A 25,900-nucleotide genomic window follows, 5' to 3' on the forward strand; every position below is an offset into this window, starting at 1 on the left:
AATATTCTTCAGTTAGACCATTGAGACGTAATTCACAAACATGTAGAAATTGCTGCTGACTCTGCTGCGAGTGAGAATTCTAGAATTTACATCTCCATTGATTTAAGATTCAGGATGATCTCGAAGGATTCTAGGATTAGATCCTTCATTTTTATCGCTATGGGCAAAGACTTTCTGATTTGATGAATCAACTTCTTCATAGACAATATGCTGATCTTTAGAGATAGGTTGAGAACTGATTAATTGATCAACATTGGGAACAATAGGATAAGTGTCATTTGAAAATGGCTTAGGAATGGGGTCTGAAGGACTGTAAGTAAGTTCACTCAGAATTGACGAGGGGTGATCAACTCGATCATGAATGAATGAGTCCACATCAAAGGTGACATGAATTGTTTCTTCAATAATTTTGCTTGAAAGATTAAATACTCTGCAAGCCTTGGACACGCTGGAGTATCCTAGAAACACTCCCTTAGCTTTTAGCCTTAAACTTCGAACATTGATCTCTTTGATTCAAGATGTAACAAACACATCCAAACACATGAAAATAATAAATGTCTAGTTTTCTTCCTTTCAGTAGCTCGTAGGCAGTTTTCCCATGACGCTTGGACCGGTTTTGGGTATAACACACTATATTGACGGCTTTAGCCCAAAATAAACAATGAAAGACCAGCTTCAACAACCATAGTTCTTCCAGCTTCAATGAGAGTTCAATTTATTCTTTCTGCAATACCATTTTGTTGGGGAGTTCTAACTGCCGAAAAGTTATGAGAGATTCCTGAGACCGAACAAAAATCTTCCAGAGAAGAGTTTTTGAATTCAGTTCCATGATCACTATGTAATTTCTTTACTTTATGATCATATAGGACTTCCCATTGATTAATGAGAGCAATGATTTCATCAGCGGCATGACTCTTCTTTTTAAAAAAGACTACCCACGTAAACCTTGAAAATTCATCCACAATGACAACAATATATTTCTTCCCAACTCTTAACTTGATCGGAACTGGTCCAAAAAGGTCCATATGAAGGAGATGAAGAGGTTTGATGATTGAAGAATAGGACTTTGGCTTGAACAAAGACTTGGTTTTCTTCCTTTTTTCACATGCTGAGCACAGTTTGTCCTTGACAAATTGCATCTTACGAATTCCTCTCACAAGCTGATTCCCTTCAATCCTTGAGGTGTTCTTGAAGTTCAAATACGATAGCCTTTTGTGCCACAACCAATTTAGATGAGAATGAGCACTAGAGAAGAAGCAACGAAGAAGTGATTTGTCAGCGGAAAACATGTCCAGAACCTAGATGTCATATTTTCGATTAGCAGTAAGAACAATGATGTTCTTTTGATCAACAACTTCTCCTTCTTTCTTGTTAAAGAGAACTTCGTAGCCAGCATCACACAGTTGACTGATAAAAATGAGATTATGCTAAAGACCTTTCACATAAGAGACATTCTTGAGCACAACAGAATTGAACTTGATGGATCCATATCTATTTGTAGCCCCCTTGCCATTATCTCCATATGTGACTGATAGACAATCCTTCTTTATGAAATAATCTAGGAGAGACTTGAATCATGTCATATGTCTTGAGAAGCCACTGTCTAAATACCAAATATGCTCTTTACCCTGAAACTAAGATGTATAGTAAGTCTAAAAATATCCACTAAATATACACTGAATATAAACTGACCCACTTGCAAAGGATCACTAAAAAAAGATGTTATAACACTCATCAAGGAGACAGTTCAACGAGTTTCTCTTTTTGATCCACTTATCATTTCGAGTCCTGATATTATCAGCACGAACGGTGTTCTTTTCAAAAGTGCATTCGTTGACTTTGTGAGAGGCATCACCACATCGATAACAAACTTTAATTCCATGATTCTTTCCTTTAACATTAGATTTTGATTTCTTTTCAACTACTGATTCCAAAGAACTTTGATTATTTGATTTAGCTTTGGAACAAGGAATGTTATCAATGGTATGCTCATATACTACCTTGTCATGATACTCATGATCCTTTGAAGAGTTATCAGGAGTAGAAGGATATGATTGATCTTCAGGTTCAAAATTGCTAATTGAGCACTGAGGAAACAAGCTAAGAATTTTGTTTACAGAATAAATTTCACCATCACATATAGGAGACTTTAGCAAAGTTTTAGTAGAGGGAAGAACATACTCATGATGAGAAGGTTGGAGAGAAGGATCAAAAGCAGATAATTTGGTAACACATTTAGTAATTCCATTAGAATCAGTAGAGCAGTGAGTATTAACTAAGGTTTGATTTATAAAGTAAGATCTCACAAATCTACTTTTAAAGTCTTCTTTTAAGATGTCAACTTTATAAAAGGTTTGTTTAGTTTCGACTTTGGTTAAAGAAGCAAAACCTTCTATATCATCTCCAAGAATTTTCTTACACTGATCTGGAATCTGAGCATTAATGATTCTTGTGACATTAAAGTGAGAAGATGCCCAAAAATTCAAAATAAGTTAAGTGCGATTAGCATGATCAACAAAATTTTCTTTTTCAGTGTGAAGAAAATTATTGGTAAGCGAGTTACAAGTGTTTTCCTTTTTTTTTTAAATAGAAAGATATTTTTCTAGAGAAAAGAGTTTTTCATTGAGAATCTTTAGCTCAAGACTGAGAGAAGATTTTTCTTTATTTGAGATTAATAACTTGAAACGTAAGAGATTGACCGTGTCATTTTTTTTGATATTATCAAAATAGGATAGATTAACATGATTTTTTACCTGATACGCTGATGCATCGTCCCATGCTGACTTGAGGTCATCAGCAGTTTGAGGAGAATCAACGTTAAGGATCCCAATGCTGTCATGTGAAGTGTCAGCGTGAGATTGAACAACTTGAGCCATGAGACACTTAGCTTCATCGTCTGAAGAGATTTTCTTCTCAAAAGTAGATGATAGAGTGGTCATCATCTCTTGAGCAGTTGCGCAGTTTTGGACCAAACGATAGATAGAAAAAGGAAGTGAGTTTTCAATAGCAATTCTCGCATTTACATCGAGATTAAACATCATTTTCTCTTCCTTGTCATAATAGGGAACACATTTCCCTCTCAGCTTACTGCCAGGTGCACCATTATTGGATGATTGATGCATACCAACTATAGGACCTTTGTTAATGACGTCGAGCATATCGAGATCCATGAACTCTAGAACATTCATGGACTTTGATTTCCAATTAGAGTAGTTGTATTTGTCAAACAGAGGGATCTTGTTACAGACAGATGACTTAGGAATGAAAGAGGTCGACATGATTACTTGAGTGTATCACAAACCGGCTCTAATACCAATTGAAGGTTTGTGATGATCGGATACACTTCAAGTATGAATAAGAAACATAAAAATAATCTAATAAAAATAATTAACAGAAAGTAAATGACATAAAAGCTCTCCAAATTGTTCCTTTCACAAAGAAAAGAGGTATTGTCTTTACATAGAAGACGATCACAAAGACGAATAACACAAAGCCGTGTTCTACAACATTTGGATTTTCCCTAATGTTGTATATATACTAATCTATACATGTATATCCCATGATTGACGGGATTGTGTCTAATCTATAATTAGAACCGATCTTAACATAAAGATACCGAATCTGTGAGCTATTCTATATTTATCTATATCATTAACTAATATACAAAGATTACACAAAATATCTATACTAAGTGCTGACGTTGGTGAACTTGATATGCTGGCGATGTCGACTTATAGAAGCTGATGCTGATAGATCAGCGTGTCATGTGTTTGACTCATCAGATTATATGGTGTGACATTACATATATCAATCATATTATTTAGGGTCTCACACCTTGACAAACTCACAAAATCCCTGATGTCATCCCTCAACATATCATGACACCTTACCTTCTTCATCTCCTTGTCTGTTGGATACTGCAGAACCCACAAGGCCCTCTCTCGGAACTTGGCAGTGATCTCTGCCACAGTCTCAGTCGTCTGGCGAAGGTCCTGAAACTCCCTCGCCAACTGTTGCACCTTAATATCTGGTGCAAAATCTGTTCTAAACTAGGTCACAACTCATCCCAAATCATCGTCTCCAGGGATTCGCCTCCCAAAGCGAATTCTGCTTCCTCCCACCAATCTCGAGCTCTGTCTTTCAGAAGATAAGAGGAAAATCTGATCTTCGACCCCTCGGGGCAGAAACATGTCCGAAAAGAATTCACCATATCTGCTAACCATCTTCTACTAGCAATGGGGTCCTTCTCCCCAAAGAACTCGGGAGCCCCACTAGCATAAAACTCATGGAAGGAAAGAGTACGAGATCCCACAATAGCCATAATCGTAGTGCGGAACGCGCCGAGACGCTCATACAAAATTTCCATAATCCCCTCCTTGACTGTTCCAAAGATCACAGGAGTCTATTCCAAAATACCGTAGGTGATCTCCGATGAGATGAACTCCCGCATCTGCTCCTCAATCGGCTCAATACCTGTGCCTAAGCCTGAACTAGAAACTGAACCTACTCCACGCGTGATCATCACCATTCTGAGTAGCAATCATGAAAATGACCAGAACATACTCAAGAATCCTCAATCCATAGGTTTCCTAGATTCTCCGAGACCCTCCTCGATTCGAGTATGGATCTTGTCATTTTAGTAGTACGGGCCCAATACTACCTTCCACATGTATCCATACTTTCCTCAAGAATTATCCTGAATCCTCCAGGTCACCTTCTCAAACCGGTACTCCAAGTACTCGCTAAACAACACGATTAGCCCACTAAAGCACTTCCTAGGCTCTCTTAGGTTCCCGACCTCACCCTTTCATCAGCTGCTGAAGAACTCTCATTAATGTCAACTAACTACTTCATGAGTACAATCACATGCAACAAAACTTAGATAATCCTTCGAGTAATAGTCTCAGCCCTACAATGGTTAGACTCATACGAGAGCTGCACAATAGGGCCAAATCAATCACTTTGGGATTATTTAACCCATGAAGAATGTAACTTAACATATTCACTCAATAGTTAAATCACACCATCAAGAGTGCCACAAGACACAAAGAAAACAACATCCGTTCAGTAACACTCCAAGCCATAGACCAATCAAAGGACTTCACAAGATCACTAGCTACCAACGTCTTCGTTGTACTAACATACTTGCTAGTTTCTCCTAGGATTACTCACCCCCAACCTACCATTAGCTGTTGAAGATCCCATACTAATGTCATCCACCTACCTCATGAATATAATTTCATGCAACAAAGCTTAGATAATCCTTCGACTAAAACACTCAACCCTACAACAATTCGACTCATACGAGAGCTGCGCCATAAGGCCTTATCAGTCAGTATGATATTATTTAACCTACACATCATGCAACTTAACATATTCATGAAATAATTAGCTCATATCAATGTGAGTCCCACAAAGCACAAAGCAAGCAACACTTGGGCATCGAAAATTCTAACCAACATACCAACTAATCAAGCCACTCTATCTAATCATCTGAAATCCATAATAGAATGAAATTATACAGATCAAACAACATGAAAACAAAGGCATCTCTCCTAACATGAAATCCTGAGCAGATCCTTAGCCCTAATCTAGAATGCAGATCTCATAACAGATAACATAACAAACATGTATGGGTATTCTGGGAATCACTTACTTCAACTCGACTAATTGCACGCATCACACCCATTTCTTTTATTAGAAAATCTTTTAATCAAACATTTCTTTTTATGGACAATCTACCAAACCCTCAGTTTAAGTTCAGACACACCCGAGAGTATGCCCGAATCCCTGAAACCAAGGCGCTGATACAAACTTGTAACGCCTTAAAAATTATAAGGTAAAATTTTCATTTTTAATTGAAACAGAAACACCAATTTTCCTTTTCCAATTATTCAGAGTATATCAGAATAAAAAAACAGTTATCAGAGTACAATTCCAAAATCAGAAAGTTGCAGAAACATGAGTGGCTGCGTTGCGATCACGCCGAGCTTTTCCCTTTCGAACCGAAAGTACCTGAAACGATAAACATAAACTGTAAGCACAATGCTTAGTGATTTCCCCAAATACCACATACCATACATACATTGGGCATTGTCCTACAACCATCAGACCCCGCCCGGTATACATATAAACACATACAAGACATGCAAGAGTCATAAACACAATTAACATACTATACCATAATCCAATGGGCCTACATTAGTGCCTTCGACACGCAAGTACAATGTCGGCTAGCATACTATAACACACTCATCAGGCCTTACCCGATATACATACAAACACATACAATACATGTAAGAGTCATAAAGACAACTAGCATAATAGATCCTAGTGGGCCTAAATTGGTGCCTTCGACCCACGGGTACAGTGAGGAGACTCACCTGAATCACAAAGCCGACTAACACTCAACTCAAAACCGTGTCGACCACAAATAACTGCTCTCCTGTCAAATGATGGGTGCTTGACACCTCCTACCAATCCACACAAGGTAAACTCTAAGTCTACCTTCTAAAAGTAGAATTTGACCAAAAGTCAAACCAAGCCAAAAGTCAACGGTCAATCAAATTTAACAACCCAATGTCAACGTATCCATCCTCACATCGTGACCAGTCCTTGTTCATGTCGTGAGATCTCAATCGGTCCAATTCCAACTCATCCTGACTCAAGTCAGTCATATCAGACATGAAAAGTCACTGGAGCTGACCTCACTTCGTGAGTAGTCTCCTCCCATGTTGTAAGTTCTGAGGAACTCTCCAGAAATAGGATCAACAAATCCTCACGTTGTGAGACACCCATGTCTCACGTCGTGAGAACAGTCTGAAGCAAAAAGTCTAACTTTTAAGTCCTTAATCCATTAAGCCTTGCACTCTAACTTTCTAAAAGGTCTTATAGCTTCTTAATACAATAGAAAGTGGATGCTTTTAAGATATATATGTCAAATACTTGTCTAGATCTCAATTAGGTCAAAAGTTGAAGAAATGACGTCTAACTTTCATGCAAGGTCCCAAGTTGAAGAAATGACGTCTAACTTTCATGCAAGTTGCCAACTTTATGGTTTCCATCAATCAAACTTGCTTAACCAAAGAGAAAAGTGGGACAAATTTAGATCTAGCTTCATATAATAATAAAGATGGAAACTTTAATACTTACAATGGTCCAAAAATAATTTAAGGTGATGATGATGATGATTCCTTGCAAGCCTGAACACAAGATCACCTTCTTCTTCTTCTTTTTTCCTTCTTCCAAACCAAGAAAAGCTCCAAAATGACCAAAGATCAAGCAAGGATGAAGACTAAGTTTTTTTAGGTGAAAGAGGGTTTGGGTCTGATAAGAAACCCTAAAATGAGTTTAGAGGTGCTTAAATATGAAGGAAACCCTACAAGATCATGGGCTTGGGCTGCAACAGTTCTCACGTCGTGAGACTAGTCCAGCATAACAATTTATCTCAACCCACCTCACGTCGTGAGCCTCTTATGCCTCACGTTGTGAGGCTCCTTTTCTCCAAAATCCAACTTTTGACCCCCTTGAAACCCTAATTCGATTCATCCAGGAAAATGGTTGTTATACTGCTTGACTTATATCACCTCCTCCCTGGTTACCCATGGTAGATTCATCAAAGGTTACATCTCTGCTGATGATAAATTTAGGAGTTCCTCCTTCTTTTGTACACCAAAATCGATAACCTTTTAGTCATGTCGAATATCTTAGAAATATGCACTTCATTGCCCATGGCTCAAGTTTACCATCATTCACATGAGCATATGCGGGGCATCCAAATATATGTAGACCAGAAAAGTTACAGGGTTTCCTGGACCATACCTCTTGAGTAGTGTTCAATTCTAAAGTAATTGATGGTGATCTGTTCACCAGATAGCAAGTAGTGTTCAATTCTAAAGCAATTGATGGTGATCTGTTCACCAGATAGCAAGTAGTGTTAACTGCTTCTAGCAAGAATTGCTTGGATAACCTTGCAAATTTATGCATACATCTTGCACGCTGCATGAGTGTTTGGTTCATCCATTATGCCACTCCATTTTGATGTGGTGTGTACCGTATAGTGTGGTGCCTCACTATATCTTCTTCCTTGCAGAAATTATCGAATGGAGCATTGTAGAACTCCAACCCATTTTCAGTACTTAGAATCTTGACCTGTTTTCAAGTCCTTTTCTCAACCATAGTCTTCCACTCCTTGAACTTCCCAAACACCTCATCTTTGGTCTTCAGAAAGTACAACCAAACCTTCCTCGAATAATCATCAATAAAAGTCACAAAGTATGAGCATCCTCCTTGAGACTTCACCGGTGCAGGACCCCACAAATCTAAGTGAATATATTCCAGGATTTCCTTGCTTGTGTGTTGACCGATACTGAACTTCACTTTGTGATGCTTTCCCTTTATGCAAGCTTCATAAAACTTTATCTTTTTAGTAGCCTCTCGACCAAGCAGTCATTGTTTACTTAAAACTAACATGCCCTTATCACCCATGTTCCCCAACCTACGATGCCACAACTATGTCTTGTCATCACCTTCAATAAAGGATTGCGAGATAGCCACCATTCCCATAACTGTACCGCCTTCTAGGATATAAGTCCCTCCATGATTGACCCAATCACCTTCACCATCGTACCTCATCATATTCTTAGCAAATATGACAAGATAAATTAAATTCTTCCAATGTTTCGGAACATACGAACAATCTAACTTTCTGACCATGCCGTCGTGCATCTTGATCTGCACTGTGCCACTAACCTTGATACTGCTCACCCAATCATCACCCATCTTGACTGTGCCATCCCACACTTTGAAGGAGTCAAACCAATCACGATTATAAGTCATGTGATAGGATGCTCTAGAAACCAATACCCAAGCATCTATAGAACTATATGTACTAACAGTTAGTACATCACTATCGTCCCCTTCATCAAAACTTTCACGAACCACATCAGCAGTGTATTGTTTCTTGATTCACTCTTGAACATCCCATTCTTTTAGCTGTGGAAATTTTTTCTTGAAGTTACCTTTCTCCTTATAGTTATAACATTTCTCATTTGATGAACCTTTAGACTTTGATTTTGAATGTGATCTCCCTCTATTCCCCCCTTTCCTTTCTTCTGTCATTCCTCTCCCTGCAAGAAAACCAGAACTTGACACCTCTTTTCCAACTGAAACTTTTCTTTTCAATTCCTTGGATATTAGAAAATCCTTCACATCATTCATAGTGATCATTGTCCTACCATAGAACATGGTATCAATGAAATTCTCATATGAGTTTGGAAGAGAAAATAATAGAATGAGCGCCTGATCTTCATCTTTAATCTTCATATCAACCCCTTGTAGATCCAAGATGATGCGATTGAAGTTATCCAGATGATGTTTCTCTTGGGTACTTTTAAAAATTATAAGAGTGTACAACCGTTTCTTATGATACAACATGTTCGTCAGAGAGTTGTTCTGGTACTTGTCACAACTTTTCTCCCAAAACCCATAAGCAGTTGTTTGATCCATGACCTACCTCAACACTTCATCTGTCAAACTCAACAGAATGGTACTATGTGCCTTTGTCAGAATGTCCACCTTCTTTTCAGCCACCATGTCCTTTGGCAATTTTGCCTCTCCTTCCAGTGTTGCTGCACATCCTTATTGAACCAAAAGAGCCCCCGTCTTCACCTTCCATAAAGTGAAGTCATTTGAACCATTGAACTTCTCCAAATCAAACTTGTGAGTAGACATCTTCAATCACAGGAATACAAACCACAGCTCTGATACCACTTGTTAGGAAGTAAAGCAGATAACTAGCAAAACCAAAAGCACACAAGACATAGTATTTATGTGGTTTGGTCAAGGTGACCTACTTCCACGGGCAGGAGGGGAGTATTCTTTATTTCAGAGTTCTCAAACAGAGGTTACAAGTACAATTTTCATAGAGATTCGCTACACTCTAAAATTTAGGATACAAAACGACTTAGCATGCATCCCTATTTATACTTGAGGGATCAAACCTAAAACCCTAATGGGCCAAGCCCATTAGCTTGTAGGCCCACGAAAGGTGACAACCAATCATATTCCACTATACAACATCTTCTAGAACAATCTTCCATGACATACAACACATATGTATCAGCAACGCACATGATGGAGCTTCTTGTACCATAACGGAATATTATGATGCACATGTGGTGCATGATCAACGTTAATAGTCCAACATCCATCATGGTGGCACAACATGGTGTATTCCTTGAGCATCACCAACTTCTGAGCATCATAGAGGCCTTCATATCGTACGTGGCTCATCAGGGATATCATGGCTCATCAAGAAACCAAGATGGTGCAACATGAATGATGTTGGCCCATCCAAAAAACAAGGATGGCGCAACATCCTTCCTGATGGTGCAACATCTCCCAAGAGGTAGCAAAAATTCTCTATGTTGGCCCAACATCTTCACTTGGCACAACATCTTCTATTTGCACAACATCTTCACTTGGCCCAACATCTTAAGAATGGCAAAAGATCAATCCTCGTGGCACAACACGCTTCATGATGGTGCAACTTCTATCCTCATGGTGCAACATGTTGGACCATGTTGCTCCATGTAGCTCCAAGTTGCTCCAAGTTGCTCCAAACCCCCTTCCTTTTAGATGATTCTTTCCCTTGGCACTTGATCCATTCCTTTTTCAGATGATCCATTCTTTTCTTAGATGATTCGTTCCTTTGTAACATGCTCCATGAACCCCAAGTGCTCTATTGAGTTCTAAGTTCTCCATTGAACTCAATTGCTCCATGAGAATGCTCAAAATGCTCAATTCATATTTAACAAAGTCTAATTGAAAAGCTAGATCCGATAATGTGGTAGCCTCTAATGCGTCACACCCAAACCCTAGGAAACCCTAGGATTGAAACTAGGAGAGAGGAGGGAGGATAAAATCAAGTTTTCTAGGTATGTATGTATGTGTTTGATTTTGACTAGGGGCACCCCTATTTATACCTTCTAGATAACCTTTAAATCATAAATTTGAATAATATTATTATAGTATTTTATTCATATTTAAATTTTGTTTCCTTATTTGATTAGGAGGCTTCCAAAACCCTTCTGGAGGAGCCCCAAATCCATCCACCTCAAGAAGGTTCTGGAATATCTCATTTTCTCAACTTTTAAATAATAACAATCCAACCCTTTTACCTTTAATTAACTCTAATTTATCCAAATCATTAAATTAATTCTGATTAATTCTTAAGTAATTATTAACTATTTGCAATTAATATATCAATCATATAATATATTAATAAATCATATATCTCTATTCTAATATCAATCCTATCAATTTCCCAGTTATGGGGACAACCCAAAAAGGAATTTACCGTTATTTTCCAAGATTATATCAATTTAGTTACGACCTTGAACACCCTAATCCAATAGTTATTACCTTTAGAAACTCCCGAAACTTCAAGGAATCGGATGACGAAGAAGAATGTCACCACAAGGCCTCCAAAATCCACCAAAACTATGTCCAAAAGCACCACACTTCAATTGAATCATACCAAAGCTCCAAGGAGGAAAACTCTCTCAGAAACTATCTCTATGGAGTGTTGTTGGTTAGTCCTCTTTAAGTAGTCCATAAAGTTCATATTTTGTCCCTCAAAGTATCACAAAATGACCCCTAGATGCATGTACATGTTCAAGGTTCATTTTATTACACTTTGACCCTCATGTTTCAACTTTAAACCAAGGAAAATGTTAATTTAAGAATAAAACTTAACAAAACACTAACCTCATTCATTGTTAGTGATTTGGGTCGTTACAACAATAGAAAAATAAAGCCAACATCTTGTTTTTAGGATCTCATTAATACTTTTTAAAATTTCATGTCTAAAATGATAAATAAGAAAAACTTTATGATCTATTTTATAATCAAATCCTTAATTTCTTTTTTAAAGTTTACATTTTTAACTTCATGGAGGACAGGTATACTGTTATCATTGATTTTATTGTTTTATTTATTAAAATGTTAATAATATACATAATTTTTGTTGTTTAAATATGGGTAATTGTGAAAACGAAGAAAATTGGTTTGAGGATGTGACTTTATTTCATAGAATTTATATGTTGAAGGTTAACAAAGAGATCGGGCTAAAATTGGCTCTTGGTTTAGTTCACTGCATAGAAACTGTAGATGGATGTCGAAGAGGAGTAGTGGCTTCAGAGTTAAGAATTATTCACTATATGGTCATTTGACACACAACATGTGTCTGGAGTTTAGACCCCATGTGTATTTAATTAATTTCCTCAGCTAGATTGTTTTTAGACATTTGTATTTTGTTGGCGGGAAACATTTAAATGATGTATAATAATTTTATTTCTATCATGTTGAATATTTTGGCTTGAAGATTGCAGTTATATTGAATTTTGACTGGTTCAAAACCCATAGATAAATAGATTGATGTTGCTACCATTTTATGTCCTATTTGTGACTCTCACATTGTAAGAGTTAATCACGTGTCTGTCATCATTAGCTTTGGGTATTCAAAGACTTCTTAGAATTAAGATCATAAGGGTTGATATCCAGTCGTTTCCCATGCTTACAGAGTTGATTACGAGGTCATTATTACCACATTTTTGGACGATACAGTTCAAAGAAAGGTTTCCAATATTATTACTACGTTATGGGCGATTTATAGCTTTCGGAACAACATGGTTTTTGGAGTGGTAAAACTTAAGTTTAAACTAATTACAACATACTACCGTGGTTTCATTATTGAATAATACAATAGTACAACTACAATAAAAGGAAAAGACTATATATATATATATATATATATATATATATATATATATATATATATATATATATGTATGTATGAAAGATAATTAGGTTAAACCTAGCTAAAGGGCCAAAACCAAAACCAAAATCAGGCTTATTAGATTTATCAGGCTAACATCCCCCATCAAACTCATAATTCGACAACAATAAGCATTGAGAGTCTTTCAGACAAAAAATGAACTATAGGAGCAGTCAATGCCTTCGTTAACATATCAGTAATATGAACGTTTGATGAAACATGAGGTAGAGAAATAGTCCCCTGATGAAGGTGGCGACGAGTGAAATGATAACCGATCTCAATATGTTTTGTCTGCCAATGGAACATAAATTAGTGGCAATTATTATCACACTCTCATTGTCGCAATGCAAAGGGGTGGGATGAGAAATGTGAACACCCATATCTATAAGAAGCCATCTTAACTAGACAATCTCACAAGTGGTAACAACCATAGCTTGATACTCAAATTCTTTAGATGATCGAGAGACACCATCTTGTTTCTTACTCTTCCACGAAATCAACGAATCTCCAAGAAAAATAAAATACCCTGTAGTGGACTTGCGATCATAAACATCACTATCCCAATCAACATCACTATAAACATACAATTCAAGAGAGGATGTCGAAGGAAACACAGGACTGTAGAACTGAGTACCATGAAGATATCTCAAAATATGAAGAAAAACTCCACAATAAATAGTAGAAAGAGCAGTGACCAATCGGATAACCAAATGAACTACATGAGTAATATACAACCAAGTGACAGTAAGATAAACCAACTCCCAACAATGTTACGATAAAGGCTCGGATCTGATAAGGTGACACCATCTGTTGGAGAATACTTGGCATTGCTTTCTAGAGGCATATCAACTGTCCCTTTATCTGAGAGTCGTGCGTGTTCAAATAAATAGGATATATACTTTGTCTGAGATAAAAGATATCCTTTTGGAGATTGAGCAACTTTAATCCCCAAGAAATAACGTAGTAAGCCCAAGTCATTCATATCAAATCGATTAGCCAAATCACGTTTCAAAGATTCTATACTATCATGATCATCATCAATAATAATTATGTCATCAACATATAAGGAAAGAATGATTTGAGCTGTACCTATAAATTTAACAAAATAAATCCGGATCATCGTTACTAGGACAAAAACCAAGCGGATTAATTACCATAGAAAATTTCTCAAACCAAGCACATGGGGCTTGTTTGAGACCATACAACACTTTGCGAAGCCGACAAACTTCACCTGGCTAGTGAGCAATACCTGGAGGAGGAGACATGTATATCTACTCATGAAGATCACCATTCAAGAATGCATTCTTGACATCCATCTGATAAATCTTCCATTGTAAAACAGAAGAAACAAAAATCAGAGTGCAAACTGTAGTCATTTTTGCAACTAGAGAAACGATCTCCTCATAATCCATACCATACTTTTCCGAATATCCTTTTGCAACAATTCAAAAGGATATTGTATACCCATCAGATTTGGTTATGATCTTGTATACCCAATGACAACCAATGGTGTGCTTCCACAGGGAAGCAAAACCAAATACCACATACGAGTTTGGTAAAGAGTTATAAGTTCCTCAACCATAGCGTTCTGCCAAAGGGGGTTAGAGTCAACCTCTTTATAGGATTTTGGTTAAGTGAGACGATATACATTGGCAATAAAGGAGACAAAATCTGGCGAGTAACAAGAATAGACAAACTATGGAAGCTTGGTGGATTTTCGATTATGAGTAGGCCTCGTTGGCCTTAATGGTGAGCAATCCTGATTAGCAGCAGGTGGATGAACTATAGCAGTGAGTGGGGGATCTGGAGTTGGAGGCTTGTCTGAAGCTGCAGAAGCATTAGAAGAAAAGTCATCACTATTACTACTAAAATGATCAATAGTTTGAAGTTCCAAATGAGTTATTTCATGAGATTGAACATGAATGTTATGGAATGGAATGTGTTCTAAAAAGGTGACGTGTCAAACACCATACAATTTTTGACTCGTCGGGTCGTAGCACCAATATCCTTTTTGAGTTGTACCATACCCCAATAATACACATAGAGCTAATTTTGGAGACAACTTGTTCCATTATGTGTGAGGTCGTAAAACAAAATAGGTACAACCAAATACCCGCAATGAAGAATAATCAGGAAGTTTGCCATATATTGTTTCATATGGAGACAACCAAAAATTATGTGCAGTGGGAATACGATTGATAACATAGACAAAGGTAGGAACAACTTCTCCCGAAAAAAATACTAAGAACTTGAGAGGATAGTAACAAAGACCTTGCAATTTCAACAATGTAATGATGTTTTCTTTCTACAATACCATTTTGCTGAGGTGTATTTATACATGATGACTGATGTAGAATTCCATCAATTATAAGTAACTGCGTAAAATCATTAGAGGTATATTTCCCTCCCAAATCACATTGGAAGCATTTTATAACAGTAGAGTGTTGAGTCTTGACTAGGGCGCTAAATTCGTTATATATCGTGAAAAAGTCAGACACGTGCTTCATAAGATAAACCAACATACAATGAGTGTAATCGTCTATAAAGGAAACATAGTAAGTGGATCCTCATTTAGAGGAAACGGGTGAGGGAGCCCACACATCAGAATACACAAGATCAAAGGAGAAACAAAGCGAGTGACACTTTTATTAAATGATAGAGCACAAAATTTTGCCACTTTTCAACCACAATAGTAAGAAATTTTATGACTATTCATGTAACGCCCGGTTCCCGGTACGTAATTTTAAATATGAGTTTTACATTTTTATACTGGGACTCGACGAGTTGGTGGACCCAAACTCGTCGAGTAGGGGCTAATCTTGGACGCGGGTGGAAGAGTCTACTCGACGAGTCGGAAGCCCCGACTCAAAGAGTAAATCTGTCTGAATGAAACCCTAAATTTTAGGGTTTGCATCCTATTTAAACTACTTATATGGCCTCCACTCCAGCCTCCATCACCCTCAGACCCTATTCTCGAAACCCTAATCAACTTGTGAGTGTTCTTGAGCTTTTTGTGCCATTTTAGTGATTTGAAGCTTGGAGAAGGAAGGAAAGGCTTGGAGGTCCATGGAGGAGGCAGTAGATCCAGAGTCTTGGATGCATTTGCAGCTTGTTTGAGGTAAAAAGCTTCAACCTTGGCTTTCCATCACTTCGATCTTCTTTAGGGCTTGCATCTTGTCATTTTTAGAACATTTGTAAGTCACTTTCGGGATTTGAGTGAATATGAGAGTGATGACTTCATATCTGGGAACATTTGAGCTCAGGAAGCTTAAAGTTGCCACCTTTATTGAGCTATGGCCCTATCCCATGCATTAGGACTCCTTTATGGCTTAGTTTTGGTGCCCATGCATGCACGTAAAGTTTGTAACTTTACGTGTTATATCGACCCTAGGAGGCCAGATCTATGCTTTGGATGCAATAAGCCCAACTAAAATCGACTGTATAGACTTGGACTTTGGGGGACTCGGCGAGTCGTTCATAGGACTCGGCGAGTCGGGTCATGGTTCCCCAACCTTTTCTGTTTCTAAGCGATCTGGTTGAGTCTAGAAGAGGACTCAACAAGATGGATGTGAATATGGACTTGAAGATCAAGAACTCGACGAGTTCCAGGATGAACTCGGTGAGTTCAAGACAATGTCCCAACTGTTATGAAGAAGGACTCGACGAGTTCAAGGATGAACTCGACGAGTCAATGAGCAAATGTTCCGACCCGTATGAAGGAGAACTCGACGAGTTCAAGTGGAAAGTCTCGATTCTGTCGTAAGGAGAAACTCGGCGAGTTACAGGGTAACTCGACGAGTCCGATTGCGAATGCGAGTTTCTCTGATTTATGGAACTCGACGAGTTGATGGATCAACTCGGCGAGTTGAGTCAACCAGGATGTTGACTTTGACCAGGGTGTTGAATTTGACTTTGACTTTGACCTAAGTTGACCCTTGAAAGGGTTATGAGTATGAAATGGTAATTAAGGAAGGTTGCTATGTGTAGGAGTTTGCGAGGAGTCGATTCCAGCGCCGAGGACAGTTCAGTTACTACACAACATTGAGGCGAGTTACCTTCCAGTAGAAGTGGGTCTAAGGCCACAATACCGACCCACTAGTAGGAGATGTTTTTTAGATGATTGTCTTTGTGATAATTATCTGGTATGTTATGTTCATGAATTGGTATGCTATGATGATATGTGATAGTGGTAGAAAGGGTAGGATAGACCTTGGTACCGGTCGATGGGGCCGAAGGGGTATACCAGCACCCGAATAAGCTAAGCAATATGTGATTTATATCTTATGCACTAGGATGCTATGTATTAGAAGTAGAGGGTGAAATAGTCACCGGTACCGGTCGACAGGACCGAAGGGGTAGGCCAGCACCCTGATATGCTAGGCTAGGTACCGGTCGACAGGACTGAAGGGGTAGGCCAACACCCTGATATGCTAGGCTATGTACCGGTCGACAGGACCGAAGGGGTAGGCCAGCACCCTGCTATGCTAGGCAAGTTACCAGTTGAAAGAGACCGAAGGGGTAGTCAGTACCCAGATATGTTAGACTGTATGTGTTATGTATGGTATGTGGTATGATGGGGGAACTCACTAAGCTTTGTGCTTATAGTGTTCAGTTTTGTTTTCAGGCACCTCTTCATCGAAGGGGAAGGAGCCGGCACGGTAGCAACGCATCGCACACACATAGGATTTCCGCGTTATGAGATTATTGGGATTGTACTCTGACATTATTACTATTTTATGATATGGTTTTGAGACACGTGACTATGTTTTATGAAATGATATGAATCGATGACGTTTTTCAGTAAACTGTTTTATAAGTTACTTAATTAAAAACAAAATTTTTGGTCTTGAAAATTGGGATGTTACAATTTAAATGACCTAAAACACCGATAGAGGCTAAAAACTTTAAACGTGAAGCTGACACATGTCCTAAACGTGTCTGCCAAAGACAATATTCAGAAGACGAATTACTCAAATGAAAAAGGACAAATCAACACCACTGGAAGCGACATCAGACACTTTAAGTCGCTCCAAGACATATAGTTCTCCTAACTTACGGTGGATCCCAATTACCCGTTGGGAGTGAGAATCAAGAACACAACAAAGAGAATCAAAAAAAGAAAACCCAATAACCAGATTTACATAACTGACTAACTGAAGCAAGATTTAAAGCAAGTGTGGGAATATAATAGACATCATTAAGAGATATACGAGGAATGAAAATATAACTAACAACTTATATAAGCATAGGTGTAATACTAGCAGGCACGATTGAAACATATGATCTATAAGAAAAAGGAACAAAGGATGTCAAGTAAGGTGACACATGATGAGATGCACCAGAGTCCAAGATCCATAAAGATGAAGGAATACATGAAGTGATGGATGAGGAAAAACCTGAATAAGATATAGATGTTGGCATAGTTGCATAATTGAGAGCAAGGAACTGTCTGGACTGCTTAAGAACTTGAGGATCCAACGCAGAAGATGACGTAGTGGTAGCATGGACATTAGTTTCTATTGTAGGGTGAAATGATCCAAATAATCTATTTTGTTGCTTCTTTTCCTTGTTTAATAACATTTGTCACTGAGACTTCCAAAGATTCTTCTGTGTGCAGTAAGCACATTCATCACAACTAACTTTCCGAATTGGGCTATCATTCGAAGCCATATTGAGAATAAACAATCAAACAATCAAATAGAACAACAAAACCTCAGAATCAACAAATACCAACAATAACTACAGAAGTCAAACTTCAAACAATAACAAAGGCGAATAAAAACGTTTTTTGAACAAAAAATTATGCCACGGTTATAATAATCATGGTGAGAATTCGATGAAAAAAGGGCATTTTCACGGAGGCAGTGAGAAATCGCGGAGAGAAATCAACAAAAAATGTATTTCGTCGTGCAAAATACAAAAGCAGCGCGAAAAATGATGAAACAATAGAAACCCCTAAAAAGTGACAAAATCGAACAAAAAAAAACAATAGAAATCCTTAAAATAATGAAAAATCGAACAAAACATAGCAAACGGAATACAGAAACATGTCAGAAAATCATACCCAAAGTCGCCAAACCTTCAGTACAAGTAAACCAAAACAAACATAAACAACAAATCAAAAGTACAAGTAAACCAAAACAAACATAAACAACAAATCAAATGTAGCTCTGATACCATGTAAATAATGAACAAAATACAATTACGGTTTCTTTATTGAATAATAAAAGAGTACAAGAAAAATAATATATATATATATATATATATATATATATATATATATATATATATATATATATATATATATATATATATATATATATATATGAAAGCTAATTATGTTAAACCTAATTAAATACCTAGCTAAAGATGTCTGAACCAAAAACAGGCCTAATAGATTTATTAGGCTAACAATAAGAAGTCCGATTTTTTTCACAATTGTTCTCAACCTTATTTTTTTGACCTATAATAGGAACAATAAATATAAGATAAACTGCATTGGTTAATTTTGTTATTTACTCTTTGTAATGTTGTTTTTATTTACTCTTTGTACTATGTTCTTTTTTCTAACTTTCAGCTATAGTTCTAATATAGTTCCATAGTTAAAAAAAAATACGCATATTATTTGCAAGTTTAAAATTTTAATATTATCATTTGAAATAAAAAACTTGTTTATGTATTAGTTAGGTCAAAAATCAGATAGGTAAAGACAGAAAAGCAAAACCATTCCAAAATCAATAACTTAAACGAGAGTTTTGCAACTTTTCATGCATACTTTATATAAAGGTTGCTTTTTTTGGGACCTTCAGTTGTCAAGACCAACGGAAAAGAACTGCCTTCCCTAAGTGGTAGTGGATATATATTTGGTCTTCTATAAAATGTGATATTTCTTGAATATATATATATATATATATATATATATATATATATATATATATATATATATATATATATATATATATAGGAGGGTTCAATTGACAAAAAAAAAAGTTGAGAATGGAGAGCCACACATTTATTTTGCCGCAAAACATTTAGGCGTACCGTCGGAAATGGATAACGGATAAACATGTGTTTTCCAACGAAACATGTTTCCTTAAACTATGCTAATCATTACCTTAATATACATAAAAAACATACTTTTTTTTTGTTTTTTTTATTTTTAGAAAGCCATTTTTATCGAAAAAATATTTTAAATATATCAAAATTCATAATTTTTTTATTCTCTTTAAATAGACATCCATATTGATATAGTTTTAAGATAAAATAAAAAATTTATTTTTTTTAGAGTTTCAGCTCTCGTTATTCATAAGTGAATAAAAATCTATTAGATTTTTATTACAGTACATTCATTATTCACTTATGAATAAAACGTATGCTTAATTTTTTTTATAGTTTAAGTAGCGTTCATATATGAATATGACACGTAATAAAGTTTTTCTTACTTAAAATATATTTTTTTACATCATCTTTCGTCATATATTATATTTATATATAAATAAAATGTGTATTAGTTGTCGTCATATTTTATCTTCATATATGAATAAAACATTTATCAGATTTTTGTTACAGTTAATTTATTATTCATATATGAATAAGTAGTATAAATGATACTTAAACTGTAAAAAAATTAATTATATATTTTTATTCATAAGTGAATAACGAATGTACTGTAGCAAAAATCTGATGCATTTTTATTCACTTATGAATAACGATAGCTGAAAATATAAAAAAAAATTATTTTATCTTAAAAGTATATCAATATGGATGTCTATTTGTAGAGAATAAAAAATCATGAATTTTGGTATATTTAAAATCATTTTTCGATAAAAATAGCTTCTTAAAAATTAAAAAAACGAAAAAAAATATGTTTTTGTATATATTAAGGTAATGATTAGCATAGTTTAAGGAAATATGTTTTGTTGGAAACACATGTGTATTCTTTATCCATTTCCGCTGGTACAACGAAAGCTTTTGCGGCAAAAATAAATGAGTGACTGAGAATGATTCCCCTATTCTCAACATTTTTTATTTTCTCAATTGAACTTACCTGTGTATATATATATATATATATATATATATATATATATATATATATATATATATATATATATATATAAATTTTATGCGGTTAGTATTAGAGCATAAAATATGCATTAATTAGAACGTTTAATAGGATGACACATGACAAAAGAAAAATAAAATTATTCTTTTATTAGAATAGGGATATATATATATACTATCTATTATTTGATTGACTAATCATTTATATTAGAATGGTTGAAGAGTCAAATGGTTTGGCAATTCCTCATTGGGGGGTGAATCGAGAGAATTTTGAATTAGAACTTTAGATTTTTGTTCATCCCTTGCCGCAATAGTATCTCGGGGTTTGCAGCGATAACTTGCTATATCTACTATACGACCATTGACTAAAATATGTCTAAGGTTAACTAATTGGCGAGCTCCCCGAATAGTCGGAGCCATACCCAAGCGAAAAAGAATGTTATCAACGCACATTTCAAGTAATTGTACTAAAACCTGACCTATATATATATATATATATATATATATATATATATATATATATATATATATATATATATCCCTTTGGGGTGAAAATTTGTTGATTGTAATTATGTATTGAAAATATTTCAATGCTATTATTAACTATTAAGATTGGAAAGAAAAAAAATGACAACTACTAACTAGAGATGTTAACTACTCACTGGTTTTGTATTGTTTTCTGCCAAACCAAAGATCGGCCCATATAAGTTATGATCAAATGGACTACATATTAAGAATTAAATTTGTGATACTAATATAAGCTGATGGCAAAAACTATAATCAATCATGTGTGCTTCAAGTTAATTTAAGGTTAGGTGGAAAAGAAAGCAAAGGGGAAGATCACATTTTTTGGAATGATAATTGAAAAATGTGTGAGAAAGAAACTACTTTACAAATCAATACAACACCACCGATGCTTTCCATCATTACACACAATTCCAACCACCGATTCTTAATTGCCTCTTAATAATTCCAAATTCATGCTTTTTCTATAAGAATAAAATACCAATTATATTATTTTTGTTTGAACTTTTTAAAGAACGGATTACAAGAACAATAGCATATTTTTTTTCATTGATATATGTAATAATTTTAATCTTTTTTCATAAAGAAATCTACAGAAAAATCTCAATATTTTTTTGTCAAGGATTAGATGTCTATGCAGTGTCCCACCAACTAATCAATGGACGAGGTTGAGGGATAGCGTCCCAAAACCTAAACGAATATTCTAACTAGAAGTGAACACCTTCACAAGTGGAAAATCAATATAAAATAGTCAAATTTGACTTACGTTAAAATATGCCTAATTCTTATCATTCTGAGCCTTCCAAAGGCTCTAGATGCATTTGGCACCCCGTGGACTTTCAAGAAGTGTTGGTTTTCAAGCTAAGTGGTTAGTGTCCTGTATATGGAATGATTAAGTGGGTGTTTTGCCTTCGTAGTGAGAGTCTAGTGGTTGAGGTGTGTAATTCCACAAAGAAGGTTGGGGTTCAAACTCTGACATGTTGCTAATGTTTCACGATTGACCTTTCATATGGACTATAACACGGGTTTTACATGGGCCATTCAGACGATGTAGTTTACCATTGTTTAAATATGTTCTCTTGAAAGGCTTAAGCGGTTGCATGTGGACTCCTTCAAGATGTGATTGTCCTCTAGAGTTTCTCGAAGATAAGAGCCCTCTAAAATGGTTATAATTCGCATTTCCATCTCCTTTATTCATTTAATGGATATTACAAACATAAATACTTAGTGGGTTAATTGGTCGAGAAAATAAAATTTTAATTTATGAACTTGATTATATATTTCCTTTTAGGATGAAAATTTGTTGATTGCAGTTATATATTAAAATCATTTAAATGTTATTATTAACCGTTAAGATTGGAAAGAAAAAGGTGACAACTAGAGATGTTAACTACTCACTGGTTTTGTATTGTTTTCCACCAAACCAAAGATCAGCCGATATAAGTTATGATGAAATGGACTACAGATTATGAATTAATTTTGTGATACTAATATAAGCCGATGGCAAAAACTATAATTGGTTATGTGTGCTTCAAGTTAATTGAATGTTTGAGCCTTGAAGGAAAAATAAAGAAAAGGGGGATATCACATTCTTTTTGGAATGATAATTGATAAATGTGTGAGAAAGAAACTACTTTACAAATTAACACCACCAATGCCTTGCATCATTACACACAATTCTAACCACTGATTCTTAATTGCCTCTTAATAATTCCAATTTCATTTATTTTCTATTTATGAATATAATGTCTATTATATTATTTTTGTGTAAAATTTTTAAAGAACGAATTACAAAAATAGTTACATTTTTTGTTTTACATTTACATAATAAGAATATACTTGTAATTTTTATCGGTTATAACGATCTTTAACTTGAAGAACCCGTACCCATTATCAAGTCCAGAAGCGTATTGTGTATGTGCTTCTAGTGTCACATAATTATTTTGGTTTATGTGGAATTTATACAATTGACAAATGGTTCAAACTATGATCTAATTAATACAAGTTAGGTTTTGTATCCAATTGTCTAATGAGAATTTGATACTAAAGATGATGAATGAAGGAGGGTCACGATTAGTGCCCTATGCAGTGTCTCACAGACTAATCAACGAGCAAGGTTGAGGGATAGCATCTATTAACGATAACTATCATATAAGATTAGGATTACAGTTGTATTTGAATGTATTTCGAATTAGTTTATCCTTATGTAGTGGTAGGATGATTGTTGTATATATACTCGTTGATGATTAATGAGAAAGACAGTAAAATCAATTACATTTATGGTATCAGAACCTTGACTCTTCCCAATCATACCTATCTTCTTCTCGTTCCCTACCCATTTTCTAAATACCAGTCGACACCATAGTTGCACCAGGAGATGATTCGCAACGCAAGCAAACCCCAAACAGTTCTTTCACTCTGCGTTTGCTGTAACTAACATAAAAAGCGCTATACCTATAATTCTTGATCAAGCTGATGATCGCTTTGCATCATGGGTTGAAATCTTCACCATTGTTGCATGTGCTAATGATGTTCTTAATCATATTAGTACCAAAGCTCCTCGATCTCCTTCCATTGACGATACCACATGGAACCGACTGGAGGCCCTCGTCAAACAATGGATTTACTCTACTATAACTCTCGAACTGCTTCAAGCGATTATACTACCAGGAGCCACAACACAACAACTGTGGGACCGTTTGCAGGAAAATTTTCAAGATAACAGGGCAACGAGAGCAGTTTACCTCCAAAAGCAATTCAACACAACTAGATTGGATTCGTTCTCCAATGTCACTGATTACTATACACGCCAGCTTGCGAATGTCGGCAACCCCGTATCTGAAACAAAAATGGTGTTATAGTTGGTCTCTGGCCTGACCCATGGCGACTTTGACACCATTGCTACCTTGATTTAATAGTCGGATCCTCTTCCCTCCTTTAACAAAGCTCGATCTCAGTTGCTTCTCGAAGAGACACGTCAGAACAAACATGATCACTCCTCTTCTCAAGCCCTCATTTCACAGGGTTCTGAAAATCACATTGCTTCAACTAATTCTGATTCGACCACTGCTCGTGAAAATCACTCCACCGGATGTGGCTCTTATCGCGGCGGTGGCAGGGGAGGACAAGGAAGCACTCGCTCAGCCACTCAAGGCAGAGGAAGAGGTCGCGATGGTCGTGGTCAACAACAACAAACAAACTGGAATGACGCACACACTTCCTGGTATCCGCAACTAATGTGGGCGCCTCCTCCTTGCCAGTACCCGACATCCAACATAGTTGGGCTTCTTAGTCCACGACCAACTTCTCAACAACACAATCAAGTCCATCAGTACCCACAAGCCCATTTCGAAAATCAGCAACATCAACAGGCTCACCAGCAGGCTAACTTAACTTCTGGTCCTTCTCATGGCCATGGCCCACTCATGAACCCCACCGAACTTGATAGTACGTTCCATACTATGCATATTCAACCCCCCGATGGCTTATGGTACATGGATACGGGTTCTACCTCACACGTCACCAACGACTCAGGTAAAATTTCCAACTATTCTCCTTTAAGTAAACATAAGTATATTTATATAGGCAATGGTCATCAATTACCAATTACCGGTCATGGCACAACCACTTCCCCATCCCCACATTTTCCTTTTAAACTCATCGATGTCTCTCTCATTCCCTCTATAATTAAGAATCTTGTTTCCGTATGTAAATTCACTCATGATAATCTTGTTTCCATAGAATTTGATCCTTATGGTTTTTCAGTGAAGGATCTCATTACAGGGAAGCTTATCACACGATGCAATTGCTTGGGCGACCTCTATCCCATCACTCAAGCTTTGAACATCAAGTCTTTACCTACCATCCTTCATACTACGTCTTCCTCGACTTGGCACAATCGTTTAGGACATCCAAATATTTCAGTTTTTTAAATCCTTATGTAATCGTCAACTTATTCCGAGCTTTAAACTTAATAAAGAATCTGTTTGTCATGCTTGTTCCTTAGGGAAACATGTTCGATTACCATTTACCTCCTCCACATCTATTACATATAAATAATTTGATATTATACATGCCGATTTATGGACATCACCAATTGATAGTAAACTTAAACATAAATACTACCTAGTTTTCCTTGACGATTTCTCACATTTTATTTGGACTTTCCCTCTAAAATCCAAGTCTCAAGTCTTTTCTATATTTATCCAATTCCAAACTTACATAAAAACTCAATTCCAATTACCAATCAAAGCATTCCAACATGACAATGGTCGAGAATTCAACAATTCTTCTTTTCACAACTATGCTAAAATCCATGGCATGAATTTTCGGTTTACTTGTCCTTATACATCCTCTCAAAATGGTAAGGCTAAACGAATCATACGCACGATAAATAATATGATTCACACCCATATTCTTCAAGCATCACTTCCACCATCATTCTGCAATTACGCACTTGATGTATCTACCTATCTT

General features: G+C 36.2%; 1 protein-coding gene across 1 annotated transcript; it reads left to right on the top strand.

Moving 5' to 3' along the window:
* Positions 1 to 23,801: 23,801 nt before the first annotated feature.
* On the top strand, positions 23,802 to 25,356 carry LOC145140366 (uncharacterized). The gene is made up of 4 exons (XM_079073881.1): positions 23,802 to 23,853; positions 23,897 to 24,258; positions 24,343 to 24,958; positions 25,010 to 25,356. The coding sequence occupies exons 1-4, from the start codon at positions 23,802 to 23,804 to the stop codon at positions 25,354 to 25,356; spliced, it is 1,377 nt and encodes a 458-aa protein (XP_078930007.1).
* The last annotated feature ends 544 nt before the right edge of the window (positions 25,357 to 25,900 follow it).

The sequence above is a fragment of the Lactuca virosa genome, chromosome 9, assembly GCF_052849685.1.
Source record: "Lactuca virosa cultivar CGN04683 chromosome 9, Lactuca_virosa_CGN04683_v6, whole genome shotgun sequence".
Taxonomy (NCBI): domain Eukaryota; kingdom Viridiplantae; phylum Streptophyta; class Magnoliopsida; order Asterales; family Asteraceae; genus Lactuca; species Lactuca virosa.